The following is a 19,435-nucleotide window of genomic DNA, read 5'->3' on the forward strand; positions in this document are numbered from 1 at the left end:
TCTGCAATAGGTGTAGAGCTTAACACCTCAGGCTTAGTTTTGGCGCAGAGACTATCTCTTGAACAGATGCACAAAACTTTTCGATCTTGTAGTCTTTGCAGGATGTCTTTGTGCGGCAATTCTTGAGTCACTCTGAATACACCTGGACTTCACACGCAGGCAGTCCACGTAATGATTCAATTCGCGAAGCCTTCGTGGTATGCAGTTTGCTCTAATCCCCGGCGCCATACCATACGGCTCCGTCTCTTAGAGATTGATTTGTGAAGACTTCTAATACCTACTATCACTTCCCTCCTCATAGACATCAAACCCCTCACGTGTGCCGTAGACTACGCGACTGCCTCACATTTCTCGCTACAGTGCGCTTTATTCTTTCTCCGTTGTGCTGTCAGCTGCGTTCTTTTGTACACAGTGCCTTGTGGATTTCATTACTGTTCTCCAATACCGTGCATCCATCAAAACGCACAAGTGCCCCTCAGTGCACATGCGAAAGGTACACACTCGACCAAACCTCCTCTTTGAATACATCCAGCCCAAAAATACAGCACGTCACACGAGCAAAGCCATTGAGTCATCGCATTTCAGGCATCCGCCTACCAAAACACCGGTACACTTCCACCACCATGGCCACCTCCTCTACCATCTCAACAACCCCAAACATCCATCCTCCATGGCCCTCAAAACCCACACCGTCCCCTCCCCATCTTTCGTCGAGTCCTGCGGCGCCATCCTCTTCTCCCCGACCTACACGCACATCAGCCTCCTCAAGCTCCTCCCCACAAACACCTACACCCTACCAAAGGGCCGGCGCAACATGCACGAATCCCGCTCCGCCTGCGCGCTGCGCGAAGTCCGCGAAGAAACCGGCTGTCGCTGCACACTCGTGCCCATACGCATGGCCACGCGCCAAACGGCTGCTGACGATCCTGTGGATGTGCCTGATGTGCCGCGCGTGTGGGATGCGCTGCGGGAGCCGTTCATGTGGCAGGTGAGGGAGTTGGGGGAGGGGAAGGGGGTGAAGATTCTTTGGTGGTTTGTTGCGGTGGTGGATGGGGATGGGGATGGGGAGGGGGGAGGAGGGGAGGAAGGGGTGGAGTCAGAGTGGGTAGAGGTGGGAGAGGCGTGTGGGATGTTGGGGTTTGAGAGTGATAGGGAGGTTGTTCGGGGGGCGGTGCGGGTTTTGGCGGATACGCTTGGGTGTGGGGTGGGTGTTTGAGTGCGAGAGTGGAAAGGAGTATGTGGTTGAGAGAGGGTTGGTATATGCCTAATTGGGCAATGAAGTTGAAGTGTTGATTGTAGCGAAGTTTTTGGTGTCTCAGTGCGACGGGAGGGTGACATGGGGGCATCAAGAAGCTAAAGGAAGGAATTGCAGGTGGTAGACAAAAAGGATAGTGCTAAATAGCAGTACTCTCACTCTAGAATCTGCAGCGTTCGACACCTGAAATCGACTGCCTCTTTGGGAAGGTACCAAGTCTCCCAGAGAGATGATGGGTGGAGTATTTGGTTATGAGATCCATGGAATTTACTAGAGGCATACGCATGGCTTCTGCTTTTTGGATTGTTCATCATGTCATCCTTGTAACTTTGGCCTAAGTACAAGGCTCTGATGATGTCCTTCGAGCACGCGTCCTGCCATGTATGCTCCCAGTCGAAAGATACAGCAGCCACTCTTTTGCAGTGTGATTGATACGGTGTGTGCGATTTCCCTGTTCATCCGTCGCCCACTTACTTGTGTACAAATCTTTGTATGGCCAATCATCCTGTCGTACTGTTTTGCCATGTTTCTGTATATGCCTATATCGACCCAGTAAGAAAAGATTTCTGAAAATGTACGCTAGAACTTACGTGTGGTTCATGTAGGCAAACTGTAGATACTCGAGGACTGAGCGAATGATGGAGAATATAAGAAGGACGTGGTACCACGGGCAGCCTTTGGGCCAGAGTACCCAGCCGACAAAAGTTGCGACCATTTCGGTTCTGAGGCGCAAAAATGGATCACTAACATGCTCGTACTCCGGGATGAGTAGCTGGCCAAGTTAGTATGTCACAGTCCAGACACACCAGACACCATCCTACCTCGACATCACTGCCATATTGCTCCGGGAGAAGATACACCAGCTTTCTCAAGACGAACATCCAGTACAAAACGTCGAGGCGCCAGCTGTTGAAATCGGGACCAAACCAGAAGATTCTGCAAACAGAATGAGCCCAGAATGGTAGAATCGAGGCAAGTAAGCAGTAAGCAACATCCCAGATCAGTCCGATACGATCCTTGCCGTTGAAGCGTGCTAAGCACAAGGCGCATGCCCCCATGAGGGGGAAATGGCAAGTCACGACTAACAACGACGTCGAAAGATATGCGCGCGCGTAGATTGGGATGGCGAAGAAGAGCCACAAGCGGAACATATCAAGGAACGCGATGCGGACTTGAGGCGAGGGTGTGCCGTCTGGCTTTGCTGAGAGTTGATCCATCTAGCGATGCGGGTCAGAAGTGCCAAAGTCGTCACGCTTCATCGCACAAGGCCGGAGGGTGTAGAGAGATGCCGTGTATGCCAATTTAAAGTAATGCTTGTCCCATCACATGAGCGGCGAGTGCAGAGTCGCAGTGAGAGTGAAGCGGTTAGATGCAAACTAAATAGTGAAGGAGCAGAGGAGTCGTTGCCAGCACGAAGGGAAGGGACAAGAATAAAGCCTGCCTGTGCGATCGCGGCAATGCTGTGTGCAGGCTGCGTGGCGTGTTTAGTCTTGTGTGACATGGTGCGCCTTGACAAGTAGAGTGCACTCCAACATTCACTACACGAGGCTCAATCGTTCCAGAAATCCACCACAGTCGTGGAATCCTCAAGATCCTTTTCAGCGCATATTGAGATCCTTCAAGACCAAATCCTTCCCGCTGTAGGATGGAAGGAAGTAGACCCATGCGAGTTGTAGAACTTGTGAAAACACAGTTGATTGAGGACGGAGAGAAACACAACCACATACAGAATCAAAAATGCTCGCTAATTCGTCAAAAATGCCTGAGAGCCAAAGCTGCCAACTATGCAAAAAAGGAAAAAAGGCAACAAAATTAAACAGCAACACCCCTCCTCTTCCACCCACCAGGCCCTCTCCACGCATACACCCACAATCCCATGGCGACCCAGACGCTAATCGCCATTGCCCAAAAAGTCGGCGCATAGCAACCTTTACCATGACACAAGACATCGCCCTTCTCGCTCCCATCCGCGCCCTTTTGATATACAGCAGCGTACACAGCGCCCCAGAGCGTCGCACCTGCAGCAGGCGTCATGGCTAGAATACCCCAATTCGTGCCGAAGTTCTCGACGCCCCAGACGACGGACACGACGATGGGGGTGAGGGAGAAGACGGCGCCGTAGCCGGAGCCAATTAGGGCGGATATGACAGCGAAGCGGGATGCGTGGTTTTGCACCCATCCGGACGCTAGGAGGAGTTGGCCGAGGGAGAGGACGAGGGCGGATGCGAGGAGGAAGGTGATGCGGGAGACGGAGAAACGCTTGGGTTGGTGGTCGAGTGGGGGCAGCGAGGCGAGGGAGTTTGCGATGGAGTCTGGGCCCCGGCGGTGTTGGTTTGAGGGGGCGACGGGGGCGAGGATGTCGGAGAGGGTGCCGGTGAGGAGGCGGGCGAGGGTGGAGGTGATGGCGACGATGGAGACGTGGGTCGCGGGGGAGGTGTTGGAGGAGACGTGGGGTGGGGTGAGGGTGTCGATGATGGTTCCGAGGTTGTTAATGAAGGCCTCGCCGGGACCGGTGACGAGGACGAAGCCGCCTGCGAGCCACCACATGGTTGGATCGAGGATATAGCGGCGTGTTTCCTCGTTGAGGAGCCACGTCTTCTTGCGCTTCTCTTCCTCGTGCTTGGCCTTGAGGGCCTCGGCTTCGGACTGCAGGAAGTCAAAGGTCGAGTCGGAGAGGTCGTGGGTGGACATGGTGCCGTAGCCGTGGTGGTGGGCGGCCTGGGTGAAGAACTTGTCCTGGGCCAGCAGACCGGATCTCTCGAGCTCGTCGACTGCCTCGTCGATCATCTCGCCCTCGTCCATGATGCGCAGGGCAAAGCAGCCGACAAGGCCGACGACGAACAGCAGGATGGCGAGGAAGAGGAAGAAGCGGAAGACGTCGACATCTCCTTTGCTGCCGTCGGGGTTCCTCTCGTACAGCACGCGGCTTCCGATCTGGCTCTGCCACATGCCGCTGAGTCCGAAGGCGGCAATGGGCACGGCGAGTGCGATGCCCTTTGCATTTCCGCGCCCAAAGTTCTTCGCGCAAGTCGTGACGGCAGAGAGGTACATACAGGAGGTGCCCATGCCCACCAGGGCAAAGGCCAGCACCATGACGCCATAGGACCAGCCGTGGCCACCGGCAGACGGCGGCGGGCCGCTCTTGTATGTGAAGGCGGCCAGCAGGTATGCCAGGCCAAAGAGGAGGCCCGAGAGCGCAGAGGGGACGCCGGGCCCCAGGCGGTCGCAGAGGTATCCGAATATCGGCACGGGCAGGTACAGGCCGAGCTCAGCGCCGATGGAGACGAAGTTGACCTGGAACTGGGTGTAGTGCAGCTTGGACTGGAACAGGTGGCCGTACAGCGAGAAGGCGGTGATGCTGCCGGCGCACAGGCAGTTGACAATGGCCCAGCCGAAGCTCAGCCAGCGCAGGAAGATGCGCTGCATGCGCTCGCGGTCGCGCTCCATGATGCCCTCGGCCACGTGCTCGAAGAAGCTGCCGGCGTAGCTCGTGTCCTGGCTGCGGCGGTTGGAGTTGGAGTTGGAGTGGGAGTGGGAGTGTGCGTCGCTGTTGTCGTCGGGGGCGAGCAGCGGGCGGCGCGGCGAGTTCTGGGGCAGGTAGTCGAGCTTGTCGATGGTGGTGATGCCGCCATTGCTGCTTCGCTTCGAGGATGACGGGGACATGGGAGAAGCCGGGGGGGTGACGGCTACGTGTGACAGGTGACGGGGTGGCAGGGGCGCGTGCTGTGCTGTGGCTCACGGGCGCATGGCTGATGACTGACCGTGGATGCTTCTTTGTATGTATGCGTGTATGAATCTGCGTCACCGGCAAGGAATAGAGCCCGTCCCTCGCGGCGGTCAAGCAAACGGCACTTGGACTGCACGCTGGTGTTGTCGCGCATGGCGTCAAGCTTCCGCCAGCGCTCCCGCCAGGCACGAAGACGCCGATTCGCCGAGGCTGCGAGGCCCAAGAAACATTTCTTCGGCACCCGCAAACACCATCGTGAACCACTCGATAGCCGCACTCGCCCCCAATGGCGCCCCAACAGACCGCCCTCGTCAACCTGTCACCGCCCGAGCTGTCGTTTCTGCGCGCCTCCCTCGTCCAGCACCCGCCCATCCGTCTCGATGTCACCAAAGGGCCCCGCGACTTTCGCTCCATGCGCGCCGAGTATGACGTACTTCCCGGCGCGAACGGGAGTGCCAGAATCGCCCTGGAGGACGGCACCGAGGCCCTGGTTGGCGTCAAGGCTGAGGTCGAGAAGACACCGCAGCGCCCGTCATTGGGGCTGCACGAAGACGCTGAGATGCGCGACCCAGACGTGGACGAGAGCGCGGGCAAGGGCCAGAACGCGTGGCTCGACATGAGCGTCGAGGTGCCTGGCTTCCGCGAGGACGACTCGCTCCCCGTGTTCCTAGCTTCGATGCTGAAGGAGAGCTTGCTGGCGAGTGGAGAGCTCAAGGACCGCCTGTACATCAACAGGCGCTTCCACTGGAAGCTCTACATTGACGTGAGACGATCGGGAAATGCTGTCAAACACAACTGACAGAGAACAGATCTTGCTGCTCTCGCCACCCCTGTCGTACCCGCTTGCCCTCCTCTCCATGACCACCCATCTCGCCCTCCTCACAACCCTCCTCCCCGCCCTCAAGTCGGAGCAGGACGAAGACCCGCTGTTCAACGACGACTGGGACGCCGCCGTGCCCCTCTACCCCAAGAACAAGGGAAAGAAGCTGTCCGACAAGCCGCCCGTCATCATCCTCGCCATGGCAGTCGGCCCAAACATCATCTTCGACCCTTGCAAGGAAGAGCTCGCTGTCGCAGACGCAGTCCTCGCAATTGCTTGCACCAACACTTCATCTTCCTCCACCGGCGCGCGCATCGTCTCAATACGCACTATTGACCCGCCATCCCACCTTACCCCGCCTGGTATACCCAATTCGATGAATTCTGCGACGGGTGGTACCGTACCAACCTCAAGCGCGGATGCCCTTACCCAACGAGAACTACTCGCAGCGTCAGGAGTATGGACACCACCGCGCGGCGGTATGAAGCGGAGTCTGGTCTCCCAGGTGACCAAGATGGTAGTCGAGGACGGCGGTGTTGCCGAGGAGGTCATCACCGCACTGGCAGCGATTGAGGTTGGATGAAGGATGAAAGCACTTGAACAGAAGCAAAACAACACCAGCCTGAAGCTTCGAGATGATCTGCAGAAAGAGCAAGGCCAAAGTACTCACGCGCAGAACATGCCTCGTTAATGGCCAAAGGGGTCCTCTAAAACGACTAGGATGACGGACCCAGCGCCACGTCTCAACAGCGCCACCCTATATAAAAAAGGGAAGATATAGCGAGAGAAGACTATGAGGCTTGGGCCGCGTATCAACTTAGATCAATACAACACGCTGCCCTCTCACTATCCCCAACACTTGATCTTTGAGACAATTTCCATGTCCAGCCTGGATCCCCTCTTGATTTTTTTTTCAGAAATACCTGATTCACTTGGATATTCGACAGCTTCATTACATTACATTACATTTCAAGACGCGTCTATGCGCGCTGCTACACCCCATGAGATGTACATGTCCCCTTTTGCTACCAGCCCGTCACCAGGGTGCAGGGGATTATCATGCCTCACTCAGCAACAGCTGCTATGCCTATGCCCCAATAGATTTCCAACACATGCTTTGAACAACCCCCACAGCCCTGATCCTACCCTCCCTCCCGCCTTTGGATATTTGAAGCGCAAAAGAAAGACAATCATGCCACACCTTCCCCATACCTCTATTCTATGCAAGCCTCCTCCTTCCATCTTGCTGCCGACTCCCCTACCCCGTCTGCCACTGCGATGTCACGCTCAACCGCCATGTTCTCAACACCGGAAGGAGGGAGGGAGGTTGTTTTGAGATAGGTTGGGATTTCCATGGGAGAGCGCGGGAGGAATTCGTTGTTTGTTTGTTTTGTTTTGTTTTGTTTAGGCAGCGAGACTGCTTTCCTGGCTCACGCTTTTAGTAACCTCGTTCGCTGTTCTTTCACGGCTGCTGGTGCGTTTGCAGTCGACCTGGCGTACGGGGCGAGCTGCACATCTTTATTACTGTAAAACGCAGTGTCCCTGTTTGATACGAGTTATGGCCATTCGACATCCTCGGGTATCGCACATGGTAAAATCCCCGATAGTAAAAGCTATTGCCTGACTGATGGCCCGCGTAGTCCTGTGCGAGCGTTGCTCGTCTGCTGGCTTCTTTTTTTCGTGGCGATTGGGGGGGAGGATCCAGAGGCCTCCTGACCTTTGCAGCTGGTGGTGTATCCAGAGGTTTTTCTAGGGGTAGATTCGTCCGGAGAAAATCCAGGTGCAGTGTGATTGTTGTAGTGTACACAGTAAAGCATTCATCCAGATGGGTGTCTCTCTACTGCTTTTACGCTGCCAGAGCTCAGTGTACCGCTTGAGACTAGAGCGCGTCATTTGGAACATGGTCAGTGTGTCCATCGTCGTCGACTCCTGGCGGGGAGAGAAACATTGCAGTCCGCAAGGCTGATGAGGCCCCAGGAACGCAGTGTTTCTAAAAGCGGCATACTTCGTGACAATTGTATAGACTCCGTGTGTCGAGGTAGGCGAATATGTGCTGGACAATCTCTACGGGGAGCAGACCGTTTGCGATGGATGCTCGTTTAGCCGCGTACCGAAGCAGAATCCGATTCAAATCGCGCCAAAGCTGCCAGAGCTTCATGGTTGGCGGCCCACCTCCGAAGACGTAGACCATTCTAACTCCACGTCCCGAAATTTTTACTGCGTGTCGAGATGGATACGCGGCGTGCAAGACGAGAGCTGTGTTGTGCTACTGAGCTGCAGCTCAAGCCCCGCCAATTCACCCCGATTCAGCCAACTCTTTCTTCCCCCACTTACTCAGCGTCTCAAAGACTTCTCCAAGCCTAACACCCTCATTCGACTTCAGCACACACATTGTCTTCGACTTCCTCCCCACCGTGCGGCTAATCCTCAGCTCCGTCAACGGCGGCATAGAGATCAACATATTCTGCCACCCGACGCCCAACTCTTCTTCTTTCCCCTTGACAACAAGCTTCGACCTCCCCGCCCCATCTCCCTGCACGTAATGATTAAAGTCCATGATGATAGGGTGAAAGATAATCTCCCCACTCGTCCGGATCAGTCCCTGACAGCGCCGCGTCAGACTCAGCCCATCAATGTACGTACTCTGCACCCGCAGATTCGGACCTTGCTCCGGCAGCGGGCGCACATTGATTTCAAAATCAAAGTCAAACGTCGCCATAGTAAAGCTATACGCATGCAGATTGTAACTCGGCTTGAGAAACAGTTCTTCAGCTAGCATGGGCGAGTCCCCCGGTACTAGGTCCCGCCAGAGCTTGCACACGCGTCGGATGCGCAGGAGAGTGAAGAGATCCAGGTGGAGGAAGCAATTCTGCAGGATTTCTACGGGCAGGTGGTTGAGGACAAGGGTAGAGCTCCTGGGTCGAGTCGTGTGCATGAGCCTATGTAGCATTTTCTCTGTGTATCGTGTGCTGCTGCTGCGACGGCTTTGGGTGACGTGTTCATTCTGTTTCGCATCTTCCAGGTCATGTTGAGTCGAGAAGCGTCGCGATGAAGTCGGGTTCGGGCCACGCTTCGTCGACATGGAATCCTTGAGCCGGTCGGCTAGTCGAGCGAAATTGGAGACTTTCGGGCCATTTGCATGCACCGCATTGCTTGTGCTGGTACTCATGGTGGTGGAAATCCGGCTGCCTGGGACGCTAGTAGAGCAGACTGAGTCAGGGGCTGCAGAAGCGTACTGTACGTCCGCTGTAATGGAAGAGCTGTAGGATGTGTGATGAAGGGTCGTGAAGATTAAAGTCAGATCACCGAACAGAAATGTGCGTATATGTGTGAAACTGTGGAGGTTGTGTTCAGCTTGTCGCACCAGGAAAGCCACTGCAGCTGACATGCGAGGCTAGCCTCATATAGCTAAACCAACATGCGGCGTGATTGTCCACGTTGGCAATCTTCATGTCTCGAGACATAGAGAAAGGCGGTGGGATTCATCCTTGCTTTTGCGATAGGGTTTGAAAGCCAAATCAAGGCAGACTGCCATACCTTTATGTGACATCATCACTTCTGTTGCTGGGGATATCATGTCTATCGATTCTGCCTGGGTATAATGCTCTACATGCCATTCGAAGTATTGTCCTACACAATCTCGCTGTTATGCTTTCAAGGACTGAACCACGTTCCCGATCTCTCTCCTCGCATCCTCGCAGCCAAGTCGCTGTTGCTCGTCCGCATGGAGCATGCTACTGAGTAGCGATTGCACCTCGTCGCCCACATTCTCTATCTTCCGTGAAAAGTCGTCCGGGAACTTTCCACGGCGAAGGTCAGCAAGTGCAGCAGCGCGTTCCATCCGGGTCCCAAAAGCTTCCAGCATTTCGAACCCCATCACTCCAAGTGCGAAGACGTCCAGCTTCTCGTTGATCCTAAGACTGGTGTCCGGACGATAAAATTCGGTGCCGACTGGCTTACTGATCGCACCAATATCCAAGCAACTATCATCGAGTGCTGCTACGAGCCCGAAGTCACCAATGCGCGGTGTAATGTGCAAGCAGCCGCGCTTTGGACATACCTTACAAGTCGATAAGTCGACGGAGCCGTAGGGTGGATGGCGCGCGGAAGAAAGGGATAGGAAGACATTAGCCGGCTTCAGATCCCGATGTACTACGCCTTGCGCGTGCAAGTACTCGACACCTGAGATGATGTTCAAGAAGAGCTCGAGCGACAAGCATGGGTGGAAGCAGTGTCGGCCAATTGGTAGCGAATCGGTATTTGATCGATCAGCTGATAAGAACGCTGCAAGGTTCGTTTCGCATAGACTCATTTGTACGTTGAGCGTCAACATCGGGCCGACATGGCGTAGTGGGATGAGGCGATCAGGAGCATCGCTTTGTGTGACCATGCTCTCCGTGACTTCCGATGTGTAGTGCATGTGTGATCTTGGAATCATCTCAACATCTTCTTCTTCCTCTTCTTCATCAACATCCTCCACAGCGCTCATACGCGATTTGGTAGACGATATTGTTGCGATTGTTGCCTGGCTCGCTTGGCTTCCACGCCGGGCTTTACGCCGCGACGATTTTCTCAATTGAGCCTTGTAGGACATATGCTCGGCCTCGCTTTTCGCAGAGTCCGCATGTGCACCCGTATCGCTTGTCTCAAAGACAATACCATCTCCATAGCTGTCATTGGCTCTCTCGAATGGGTCACTAAGGAAAAGGTCGTCGATATTCGTGTGCAATTCGTCCCGAGATGGCAGCTCTGCCGAGGTTACAGCCACATTCTCAAGTAACCGATCTTCTCGTAACAGAGTACTCGTCGGCACTATTGTTTCATCGATTGGCGCCGTCGTGAACTCCAGCCAGGCGTTGTGGTACCGTACCACGTTAGTGTGGTCGAATCGAGCTAGTGACCGGACCTCTTGAAGCATGTTCTCAAGCTCCTCTGAGCCGTGATGCTGTATCTTTGCCAGCTTAGCAGGACTTACGGGAATACGTTTGACAGCGTAGAATGAGCCATCGAGCTTGTGTTTCGCTTTGAAAACCTTTCCATATCCACCTTTACCAACAATTCCAAGTTCTGAAAATTCGCGAGCGTAGCGATCTGTCTGCAACCCAGGGTAGCCACGCAGCTGCAGTTCGGTGGGCGCATGAATGCCTGAGAGTATGTCGAATCCAGTTGACGGTTGTCGAGGGAGATCCATGGAGAGACCATTCCGAGCCCGCGAGGCCAAGGCTTGAGAAAATGCAGCTCCTTCAGGTACAGCTACAAGTCGGCTCAAGTTATTGCGCGTAAGTTTGCTGATGCCCTCCTGTGCAGTTGCTCGATGGTTTCGCATTTCCTCGCCGGCATACGTGTCGTCGACATTGTTGGATATCTGACGTGCGATTTCCTGATAGGCTTCTCGGCCCATCCTTTGAACGTCCGGATCGGAGACATCTTTGCCAAGCTTTTGTGCTGCGGCTGCAAGTGCCTTTTCTTCCAGCAGCGCGTGAAGCATCAGATCTCGAACATTTTGGGTAGAATTTTGCCGCATTTCAAGGCTTGGTAGTGTTGGTCTCTGACCAGATTGCGTGGAGGCTGCTGAGTCGAGGGTCTGAATTCGCGAGAGGACACTATCTTGATGCGATGCACCTGTGTCATCATTGTCCGTCTCATCATAGGACGCTTCGGATGTTGAAGATGAGTCTTCTCCTGGTCTGCGAAACATCGACATGACGAAGTGGTAAACTTCTTCGGCTTCTTGCGTGTGCAATGGTCTACTAATGCCTCATGTGCTCTTAGAGCCTCTTATCTGACTCAATTGACAGGCGCAGGAATGCGGTTGTTGATGTTGTTGTGGGTGTGTTGTTCTGTGCTTGTACAGCTAGAGCAACAAGCAAAGAACTGGTAGGCGCCAGCTGCAGTGAAGAGGGCCCCCATCAGTACATGAAACTCACAATAGCCACAAAAGGGAATGGTGCAGAAGAGTGTAGAAGCGAAACGTGGCTCCTCGCCAAGGGCGGAGAGGTATGGCTGCCTCAGAGACGAGATTGGAAGGGCGCGTTATGGACAGCGAAGCGATGACGCTAGACAGGGGTCCATCACCTCCCACGTGACAGCGGGTTTTCACATCGCGTGCGTATTCGTGGTGCTTGTCGACGCGACCGCGCACCAAAGAGGTCCAAGCGCAATGCACAACAACTGAAATACCATAATGTCTTTGATGCGTCATCATAACGAGTGTGTAATAACGTCACTTCCTCACGATAACCCAACTTTTTGGACGTGATGCCCCGACAACTACCGTGGCTGAGCACAGGTGGCGGAAGCAAGACCAAACTCAAGCAACCACCCAGGGCGCGGACCAATAGGACAGCTCTATCGGATGTCGAAGATGACTTCTTCGACGGTACTGTGCTGGCGAGCTCAAGTAAAGGCAAAGGAAAGGCTGCGCTAGACGATAAAGACTCTGAGGACGATCTACCCGATTTACCCACTGGACGATCTACAGTGCGCAACAGATCAGGCACAAAGGACGCATCAAATAAGGAGCGTGCACCTTCATCATCACCTCCACCCATCGCCGACCATATCCAGCCACAAATCGAGTACATGCGCAAAGCCACGTCTAAATTCGACTTACGCGATGACGAATGGATGATGGTAGAAGACGAGTTCCTCGAGACTGCAAAACTCTTCACGCGCCATCTGCACATTGCAGAGTACGAGAAGCTCAAGAAGAGCATCGAAGCGAAGAAGAAAGAGCAGGTGCAGGCACCGAGGCCTGTTGTAGCGGGTGCGAAGCTATCAGCTGAAGGACAGACAAAGAAGAAAGCTGAAACGCAGGCGAAGAGACAGCACAAAGCTATTCGAGATGTGTTTGCTTCCCAAGATGATGAAAATGAGGATGCTGGTGATGCCACTCAATCAAGCCGCACTACGACATCTGCCTTCAAGCGTCCACCACTTCCAAAGCCAGCATCCGATTCCGATAGTGACGACTTAGATTCGTCCCGCCGTATTGTCAGGAAATTCAACCCCGGGCAGACCGCGTCCAAACCAGCACCAAATTCGACCCTTTCTCACCCTACGTCGTCAAAATCCGCCGCGTCCACAAATTCAACGCACAAGGCTACAAGCACGATATCGTTCACAAAACCAACACTGCCTGCTACCAGGCCACGCGGAACCGCACGTAAAAGTCGCTTCAATATTGATATGTTGGATGATTACGTTCCACCAGCAAATCGTACCTCGTCTACAGACGCAACCAAGGTACAAGCTGCACCGTCACCAGCACGTAGCAGCGTGCATACATCGGTCCACTCACCTTCGCCCACTAAGCCACCGGTAGAGACGAAAGCGAGTGATACATGGAGCTCGGGGCTGAGCAAGGAGACTGCAGAACGTCTTGCGAAGAGGAAGGCTGAGCGGGAAAAGGAGAGGGAGAGTGAGAAGAAGAGCGTCAAGTTGGAGGATATTCCGACGTTTTTGGTTTGATGGATTATGTACGCGGGTGACGCAGTTGCTTTGAATTGGCGTCTGGAGTTCGGTTAGCGATACCCAGTGTTAGATGGAAATTCCATGCACATGTTGATACATGATGTTATGAGATTGTGTGAGAGTCAGTGTAAGTGAGAGAGTTCGCTTCGAGTACATTCATTCTTGTCGATCGTAATGGTGACACCCTATAATTTGCTCTGTTTAGACGCGAATAGCATGACTTGTTGCTTATGTCCAGATCTAATAATCACCAACGACTCAACCTGTCATCCTCCTAACCGAACAACTTGTCCAATATACGATTGAACTTGTTCGTCTCAGGCGTCTCCACATAATTCCGGTGATACTCTTCAATCTCCGCGAGATCAGTCACAAGATCAGCCTCGTGCGACTTGATCCACTTGGTCTTCTTCAAAATCTTCCACCCGAAGAAGAGCACTGGGAAGAGAAAGACCTAGATTGCCGTGTTAGAACATTATACGTTGTATGTGGAGGATCGACGTACCATGAGGTATGAGAACAGGAACGACGGAACGTCCCAGTACCCCTTTAAGAACACTGTGTATCCGCCCACAAATGTCATGATGAACGTTGTGATGAGGCCGTACCACGCAGCATATGGTTGAAGAATGCCCCTATATGGCAGCGTGTTGCGGTCTAATCCCTGGACTTGACACGCCTTGTAGAAGCGCAAAAAGGTAAAGCACATGACGCTGAAGTTGATCAGCTGAGAGGCGGTAACTAAGCTGACGAACCAGTTCAACACAACGGCGGAGTTCTCCCCAAGCTGCAAGAAGGATAGGAGGGCGATGAGTAGGACAACGCCGACGCAGTAGAAGGGCACACCTTGCTTCGTGCACTTTGTCAGAATCTTGGGTGCTTTGCCTTCGAGTGCCAGGCCGAACAGGGAGCGAGACGCGCAGTAGACGTAGGAGTTACCGGCTGAGAAGGCGGAAGCCAAAACACCGGCATTGACGACGTGAGGGAGTCCTTCGATGCGGAGACGGTTCATGGCAATGACGTACGGCGAAGCTGCAGCGCCGGGCTTGCCAAGCTTAAACGCGGCGATAAGCTCAGGGTCGTTGTAGGGGACATTGATACCAACAGCGAGGGAGCCGAGTACGAAGAAAGTCGTGAGACGATAGAAGACAGCATTGTACGCGCGGGGCATAACTTTGCGTGGATTTTCTGTCTCGCCCGCAGCCATGGAGACATAGTCCGGTCCGGCAATGGTGAAGGAAGCTTGAATCAAGCATTGCAAGAAGCCCAGGAAGCGACCAAGCTGTCCTCCGTAGTACAGCTCCGTAAACGAACCGGGATCTTTCCAGTACCGGAATCCATATCGGTCTTTGGCGGGGTTGCCACCCAACATAGAGATAAAGGTAAAGATAAGGAGACCGATGATGAGCAGCACTTTTCCAATGGCGGCCCAGAATTCAGTTTCTCCGTACCATTTGACGGCCATCATGTTAATCGCACTAGTATTAATTAGTATTATGCGACGACTGCAAACTGTCCGGAGCAAACCTACGCATATAAAACAATGACGATTGCAATAATAGCACCGGTCGGTACTGCATCGCTCCAGAAGCCGATGATTACGTTACAAGCCACGATTTCGAAGGGCACAAGGGCAGCCTCGAAGACGAAAAAGTTCCATCCGGCAGCTACGCCAAAGGCATCGTCCACGAAGCGTCCAGCAAAACGGATAAAGGGCGAGGAGATGGGAAGATAGGTGACCATTTCGGCGATACCTTTAGGGCTATTAGCACATCACCGCTTTAGTTAATCGGACAAGTTCGGATTGCTGCTTTGGGTAGTCGAACAGAAGCGCCTGGGGAGTTTGTCGCAATGGGAAGAAAGTGGTGTTGAGAGCTTGGGAATGGGGTGTCTCACTCAATGTTACAGCCAGAATGACAGTGCACCTATCACAAGTTATTAGTCCAGATTTTGTCAAGTTGAGAAGAAATACTTACCATAAGGAAAAGGCGATGAACAACGCAGCTGGGCCGCCGTTCATCAGACCTCGACCAATTTGCACATAAAGCGCAGTACCAATCGTTCCTCCAATACCGATGAGTTGAATATGGCGACCCTTGAGCTTCCGGTGCGTGTTATCGCCGACCTCTCGTACCGATCCCACAACGCTCGAGCGGCGAGGATGAGCGCCATCAAACGTCTTTTCTTCATCGATACGAGCACCCTTGGCCTCGTACTGGCCAAAATCGTTGCCAGAAGAAGAAGCCATGATGAAAGGGCTGTGAACCGTCAAGCCTCAACAAGCTCAAAGTATGGTTTTGAGTAGAAGCGCAAAAAACTGCACAACGAATTCCATGTGCCAGCAACCAGGACTTAGCAAGAGATGTGAAGGATTTGTGCCACGCGAGAAAGCTTGACAGGCGTCGAAGGGAAAAGGTGCGCGTGGGCGTAGTAGATAAACGGCACCGGGGTCATGTCTAGCGTGTCAGCTCCAGGATGAACATCCGATCGCTTGAGCCTCCGCGAGTTTGCCCTTGGCCCCGAAAATTCGGAGGCGGCACTAGTCAGCCTGGATCGTCTGCTCGGCATTCGTATGCAGTTCTTTTCCATCCCACATCGTGCTTGATCCAGCGCCAATTGCGCTTAAGCACAGCTGGTTGCGGTGGCGCTTATCATGCTTACTCTGCCTCGGCTGTCCGCTGGAAGAACACTGGAGGCACTGCATACAGTGTAAGACCCAAGACTTTGATGTGTGCCTCGAGCTAAGCAGGATAAATTGTTGCTAGTTGCGTGGTGTTGCAAGGATCGAGGGAGGTAGTAGCGGCTGTTGGAGCTTGCGCGGGGTACCGTTTCGCCGCATCACCTCTGTATTCCAGCCACTGTACATACCGCACTGTTTCTCGTGCTATATCTAGTCAGTCTAGGTAAGCCACCATATCAATACACCTATCGTTCAGAAAGCGCACAGAAACCCGCTATCGCCCGCGTCTCGCACAATCGGACACCCCGAATCCCTTGTGCCGTTCGAGAGTACGAAGGACCGCTCCCATCTCTTGTCACTTTCTTGGCCTCCAAGCTTCTCCAATGACTGTCCCTGCAGCCGAATCCTGTTCGCAAAAAGCGCACTTGGCATGCTAGGCGGACGGGCTGGCTTCGATGTCTCCGCTCTCCGCCACAGGCTTGTCTGCACCGCGTAGCACCCCTAGCTCGGTGAATCTCCAGCTCTCAAAGTGATGTCGCTTATCTAGTGGGTCGAGGCCTGTCTTTGGCCGCGCAACGTCGTAGAGTGCCATCACTCTATGGAGATGGTTTTTGGGTGCGAGCGACGCTTCTGACTGATGCTCGGTGGCTTTTCACATGACGTGCCGACTACCTGACCGTCGGCCTTTAATTGCCCTGTCTGCACCCAAGAATTGGCCCAGGTACTTCCTGTCAGAAGAATTCTAAGCTTTGTCAAAGCACGTGCAAACAGACCAACATACCCCACGCTCCGCTGACGCTTGGCTTATGTTCTCAAGAAGTTGGAAGCTTCAAGCGGCATGCGCCTTGTGCCTCTCGATATTCCGCCGTCTCATCGCTCGGAGCTTCTCGCAGTTGACGACCACTTCACGACATGTTGTGGTTCAGATCTCGCCGAACTCGTCGTGCGCAACCTTTCCATTTGGTCGTCGATGGCAAACGGCCCTTTCGAGACAGCTGAGAAATACGCCTTCTGCGCAGTATGAAGCCACCATTCTTGGATAGTCTTGGAACCTGTAGCGGGCAGATCAGCAGCCTGGAGAAGCTCCCACCATTCTTTGTAGTCACAAGTTCTACTTGCTTGCGTGTTCGAGACCATTTACTGGTGCCCGCCACGGCAGAATCACAGAATGATGTCCTTGAGCAAGTTTATAGCATAATGTTTGCGCTGCTCCTACCTAGTATTTCGGATCAAGTGTTCATGTATGGTCTAGGGCGTTAATCTCAATTAGACGTCACTGATGCGATGGATTTTGAAAAGTAAAAGAGGCTATCCATCCCGGCACGCTTCACTCGGGGTTGGCAGGGACTGAGAGTTGGAGAGCCACAGCGTCCTCGCGGCGCAAGCAGTTCGTGCAAGTTTGCTATTATCCATTATTTCATGTTACCAACTTATGGACATGATACTAGTGTACAGGAGGTCGTTTGTCAATTACATTCTCGCTTCTCATAAGGCGATAGCCACGCTTTCTGGCTGGTTTGCTCCATGCAACTTTCCGTTGATGGGCTTGCGCTTCATCGATGGACTCTGCGATAGATGCGGGGTGTTAGATAGTGCTGGGACCTCTGGCAAGGTTTGGCCGAGCTCCTTCAGCGATACGTTTGGGTCTGACACCTGCCCCAGCTCGTTTCTGAGTTTGTGCATGGTTGTGATCTCACCCAGCCATCGCTTTCCTGTTTTGTGGTCGAAATGTACTGGCTGCACTGGCCCATCATACTCGGACATATCTTGCAGCGTCGGTGGGTGAATGATCGTGGTCTCCTTACGCTCGAACCCTTCAGCCGTGATGGTGGTGGGGTGCTCAATGATCTCAGGTTCTTTACGCCAGATGGGCTGTGATCCTGCAGGGAGCTCTGTGTGTTCTTGAACGATCTTCCAGCGTCTGTTATGGCCAGTTTGTGAAGGTATCTCATCGGCGGAAATCTCAATTAGACCTTGCCCGTTGGGATTGGGCTTCCAATGCCGCGGTGGGAGGATCTCGAGATCATATACAGGCTGTATACGATAATAGTGTTCGTAGTTATGGATCTCGCGGAAGATCTTGTGTTGGATGATCTCGTGTTCGTGGGGTTTCACAATTTCATGTGTGACAGCTGCATTGCATCAGTCAATGTGTCTAACCAGAAGCCTCTCGTGTCGGACACAGAACGTACCTGGTGCCCACTGGACGTCTTTGTCTTCATCAACTGTGTTCCTTAGATCAACAACCCCACCAAGCAGCTGTTCTATTTCCCTCTCAATGTCGTCTTGTCCGTCCACAGCAACTCTGGGATGATGCGGCGTTTCATTCAGCCTGGTCGGCAGCTGCTGGCGGGCCTTCAAATTGTCTGGCGGGTATTGTGGTTGTCCATCCTCGCTTTCTGAACCTTGCGGTCTTCTTTTACCCCAATTCACCTGTGGCTCAGCGCGGGCGCTTTTCGCGGGCCAATCTGTCTTCTTCCAGTGATTCTTCTCGTGAGCAGTAGCCTCCGTATGCGGGGAGATACTATCTATGAGTCCACCTGTGGTGCGATCCCCAGTACCCAACGAGTATTTCCCAGTGGCCGCAGACTGTTTCGAGCTGATTCCGGAGGCGGTGGAGTTTCTTCGATTGAATCGTTCAGCCTCCTTTTCTTCAGGTACTGTGAAGCCATTAACTTGGTTTTTCGTGAAAATGGCTGCCACCGCTTCATGCAGTACAGTGGACCGATCAATGTACATACCAGGTGCTTCTGGAAGGGGCTTTCGTTTCGAGACGTCGAGCGAGGTTCTATAGCGGTCGATGTTTCGGTCGGCTACATCTTCCTCGTGTAGAGTATCGCTTTGACCAACCATCAGTCGCCTGTCGCCTCCCAACGTATGTTGTTCATCTTGCGAATCGTGGACTGGAGTCAGAGCGGGTAGGTAAGCTTGGTAATCGCTAGCGATTGAACTGTTGACTCCTTGGTGCTGTTGGGGCTGCGCATGGTCGACAGCACTAACTTGTGCTCCGGAAGCGTTGCTCAAGCGCGAGTCGTAGACTGAACTCAGCGGCCGACTGCGACCATGTTGTTGATTGCCTGCCTTGGAAGACTCTGAAGACTTTTGAGAGCGCCTTTCATCAAGAGAAGTAGCCCGTCGATCGCTGCGAGATGATTGAGGTAGAGTTGCGTCGGTGGGATGTTGGTCGTAGCCGTCAGGATGCGCAGCTCTCTTTTTGCTCGAGCTGCGAAAGACAGCCTTCAATTTCTGCATTAGACAGTAGGGTGTGTTGATGATAACAAAATAGAGGCGACAAGTTTACAGGTCAGTTGCAAGAGTGGAGGGCTATAGGTAAGAGAGTGGTCCTCGAATAGCGGAACACAGGTAGTGCAATCTAGATAACGTACTTGGGAAAGTTTCGTGATGCCGCGAGACGGAAGGCTGGACCCTATGACGCACTCAACAAACTCTCCTCCAGCTGCTGCTACGGACAACGCGAGG

General features: G+C 53.5%; 10 protein-coding genes across 10 annotated transcripts; 4 read left to right on the forward strand and 6 right to left on the reverse strand.

Annotated features, from left to right (window-relative positions):
- Positions 1–484: 484 nt before the first annotated feature.
- On the forward strand, positions 485–1,216 carry SNOG_07054 (hypothetical protein; the record flags this gene model as incomplete). The annotated part of the gene is made up of 1 exon (XM_001797357.1): positions 485–1,216. The coding sequence occupies one exon, from the start codon at positions 485–487 to the stop codon at positions 1,214–1,216; it is 732 nt and encodes a 243-aa protein (XP_001797409.1).
- Positions 1,217–1,415: 199 nt separating this feature from the next.
- SNOG_07055 (hypothetical protein) lies at positions 1,416–2,313 on the reverse strand (the record flags this gene model as incomplete). The annotated part of the gene is made up of 4 exons (XM_001797358.1): positions 1,416–1,525; positions 1,730–1,794; positions 1,846–2,027; positions 2,077–2,313. The coding sequence occupies 4 exons, from the start codon at positions 2,311–2,313 to the stop codon at positions 1,416–1,418; spliced, it is 594 nt and encodes a 197-aa protein (XP_001797410.1).
- Positions 2,314–3,067: 754 nt separating this feature from the next.
- SNOG_07056 (hypothetical protein) lies at positions 3,068–4,918 on the reverse strand (the record flags this gene model as incomplete). The annotated part of the gene is made up of 1 exon (XM_001797359.1): positions 3,068–4,918. One exon carries the CDS (start codon positions 4,916–4,918, stop codon positions 3,068–3,070), a length of 1,851 nt encoding a protein of 616 aa, XP_001797411.1.
- Positions 4,919–5,268: 350 nt separating this feature from the next.
- SNOG_07057 (hypothetical protein) lies at positions 5,269–6,648 on the forward strand (the record flags this gene model as incomplete). The annotated part of the gene is made up of 2 exons (XM_001797360.1): positions 5,269–5,745; positions 5,792–6,648. The coding sequence occupies 2 exons, from the start codon at positions 5,269–5,271 to the stop codon at positions 6,383–6,385; spliced, it is 1,071 nt and encodes a 356-aa protein (XP_001797412.1). The 3' UTR covers positions 6,386–6,648.
- A 1,144-nt stretch (positions 6,649–7,792) lies between these two features.
- Positions 7,793–8,971, reverse strand: SNOG_07058 (hypothetical protein; the record flags this gene model as incomplete). The annotated part of the gene is made up of 2 exons (XM_001797361.1): positions 7,793–7,974; positions 8,137–8,971. The coding sequence occupies 2 exons, from the start codon at positions 8,969–8,971 to the stop codon at positions 7,793–7,795; spliced, it is 1,017 nt and encodes a 338-aa protein (XP_001797413.1).
- Positions 8,972–9,448: 477 nt separating this feature from the next.
- SNOG_07059 (hypothetical protein) lies at positions 9,449–11,506 on the reverse strand (the record flags this gene model as incomplete). The annotated part of the gene is made up of 1 exon (XM_001797362.1): positions 9,449–11,506. The coding sequence occupies one exon, from the start codon at positions 11,504–11,506 to the stop codon at positions 9,449–9,451; it is 2,058 nt and encodes a 685-aa protein (XP_001797414.1).
- A 554-nt stretch (positions 11,507–12,060) lies between these two features.
- SNOG_07060 (hypothetical protein) lies at positions 12,061–13,272 on the forward strand (the record flags this gene model as incomplete). The annotated part of the gene is made up of 2 exons (XM_001797363.1): positions 12,061–12,685; positions 13,127–13,272. 2 exons carry the CDS (start codon positions 12,061–12,063, stop codon positions 13,270–13,272), a joined length of 771 nt encoding a protein of 256 aa, XP_001797415.1.
- Positions 13,273–13,447: 175 nt separating this feature from the next.
- Positions 13,448–15,649, reverse strand: SNOG_07062 (hypothetical protein). Its single transcript, XM_001797364.1, has 5 exons — positions 15,252–15,649; positions 15,172–15,200; positions 14,807–15,029; positions 13,781–14,753; positions 13,448–13,729 (listed from the first exon to the last, which is right to left on the reverse strand). Exons 1-5 carry the CDS (start codon positions 15,521–15,523, stop codon positions 13,550–13,552), a joined length of 1,677 nt encoding a protein of 558 aa, XP_001797416.1. The 5' UTR covers positions 15,524–15,649; the 3' UTR covers positions 13,448–13,549.
- A 279-nt stretch (positions 15,650–15,928) lies between these two features.
- SNOG_07063 (hypothetical protein) lies at positions 15,929–16,342 on the forward strand (the record flags this gene model as incomplete). The annotated part of the gene is made up of 2 exons (XM_001797365.1): positions 15,929–15,984; positions 16,174–16,342. 2 exons carry the CDS (start codon positions 15,929–15,931, stop codon positions 16,340–16,342), a joined length of 225 nt encoding a protein of 74 aa, XP_001797417.1.
- A 1,098-nt stretch (positions 16,343–17,440) lies between these two features.
- SNOG_07064 (hypothetical protein) lies at positions 17,441–19,207 on the reverse strand (the record flags this gene model as incomplete). The annotated part of the gene is made up of 2 exons (XM_001797366.1): positions 17,441–17,989; positions 18,137–19,207. 2 exons carry the CDS (start codon positions 19,205–19,207, stop codon positions 17,441–17,443), a joined length of 1,620 nt encoding a protein of 539 aa, XP_001797418.1.
- Positions 19,208–19,435: the final 228 nt, after the last annotated feature.

The sequence above is a fragment of the Parastagonospora nodorum genome, assembly GCF_000146915.1.
Source record: "Parastagonospora nodorum SN15 chromosome Unknown scaffold_10, whole genome shotgun sequence".
NCBI classification, from domain to species: Eukaryota; Fungi; Ascomycota; class Dothideomycetes; order Pleosporales; family Phaeosphaeriaceae; genus Parastagonospora; species Parastagonospora nodorum.

Coding starts and splice junctions, on each gene's coding strand:
- SNOG_07062 (XM_001797364.1), bottom strand. CDS start 15,523: ATGGCTTCTTCTTCTGGCAACGATTTTGGCCAGTACGAGGCCAAGGGT. Junction 15,030..15,171: donor CATTCTGGCTGTAACATTGA/GTGAGACACCCC, acceptor ATAGCCCTAAAG/GTATCGCCGAAATGGTCACC. Junction 14,754..14,806: donor ATCGTCATTGTTTTATATGC/GTAGGTTTGCTC, acceptor AATTAATACTAG/TGCGATTAACATGATGGCCG.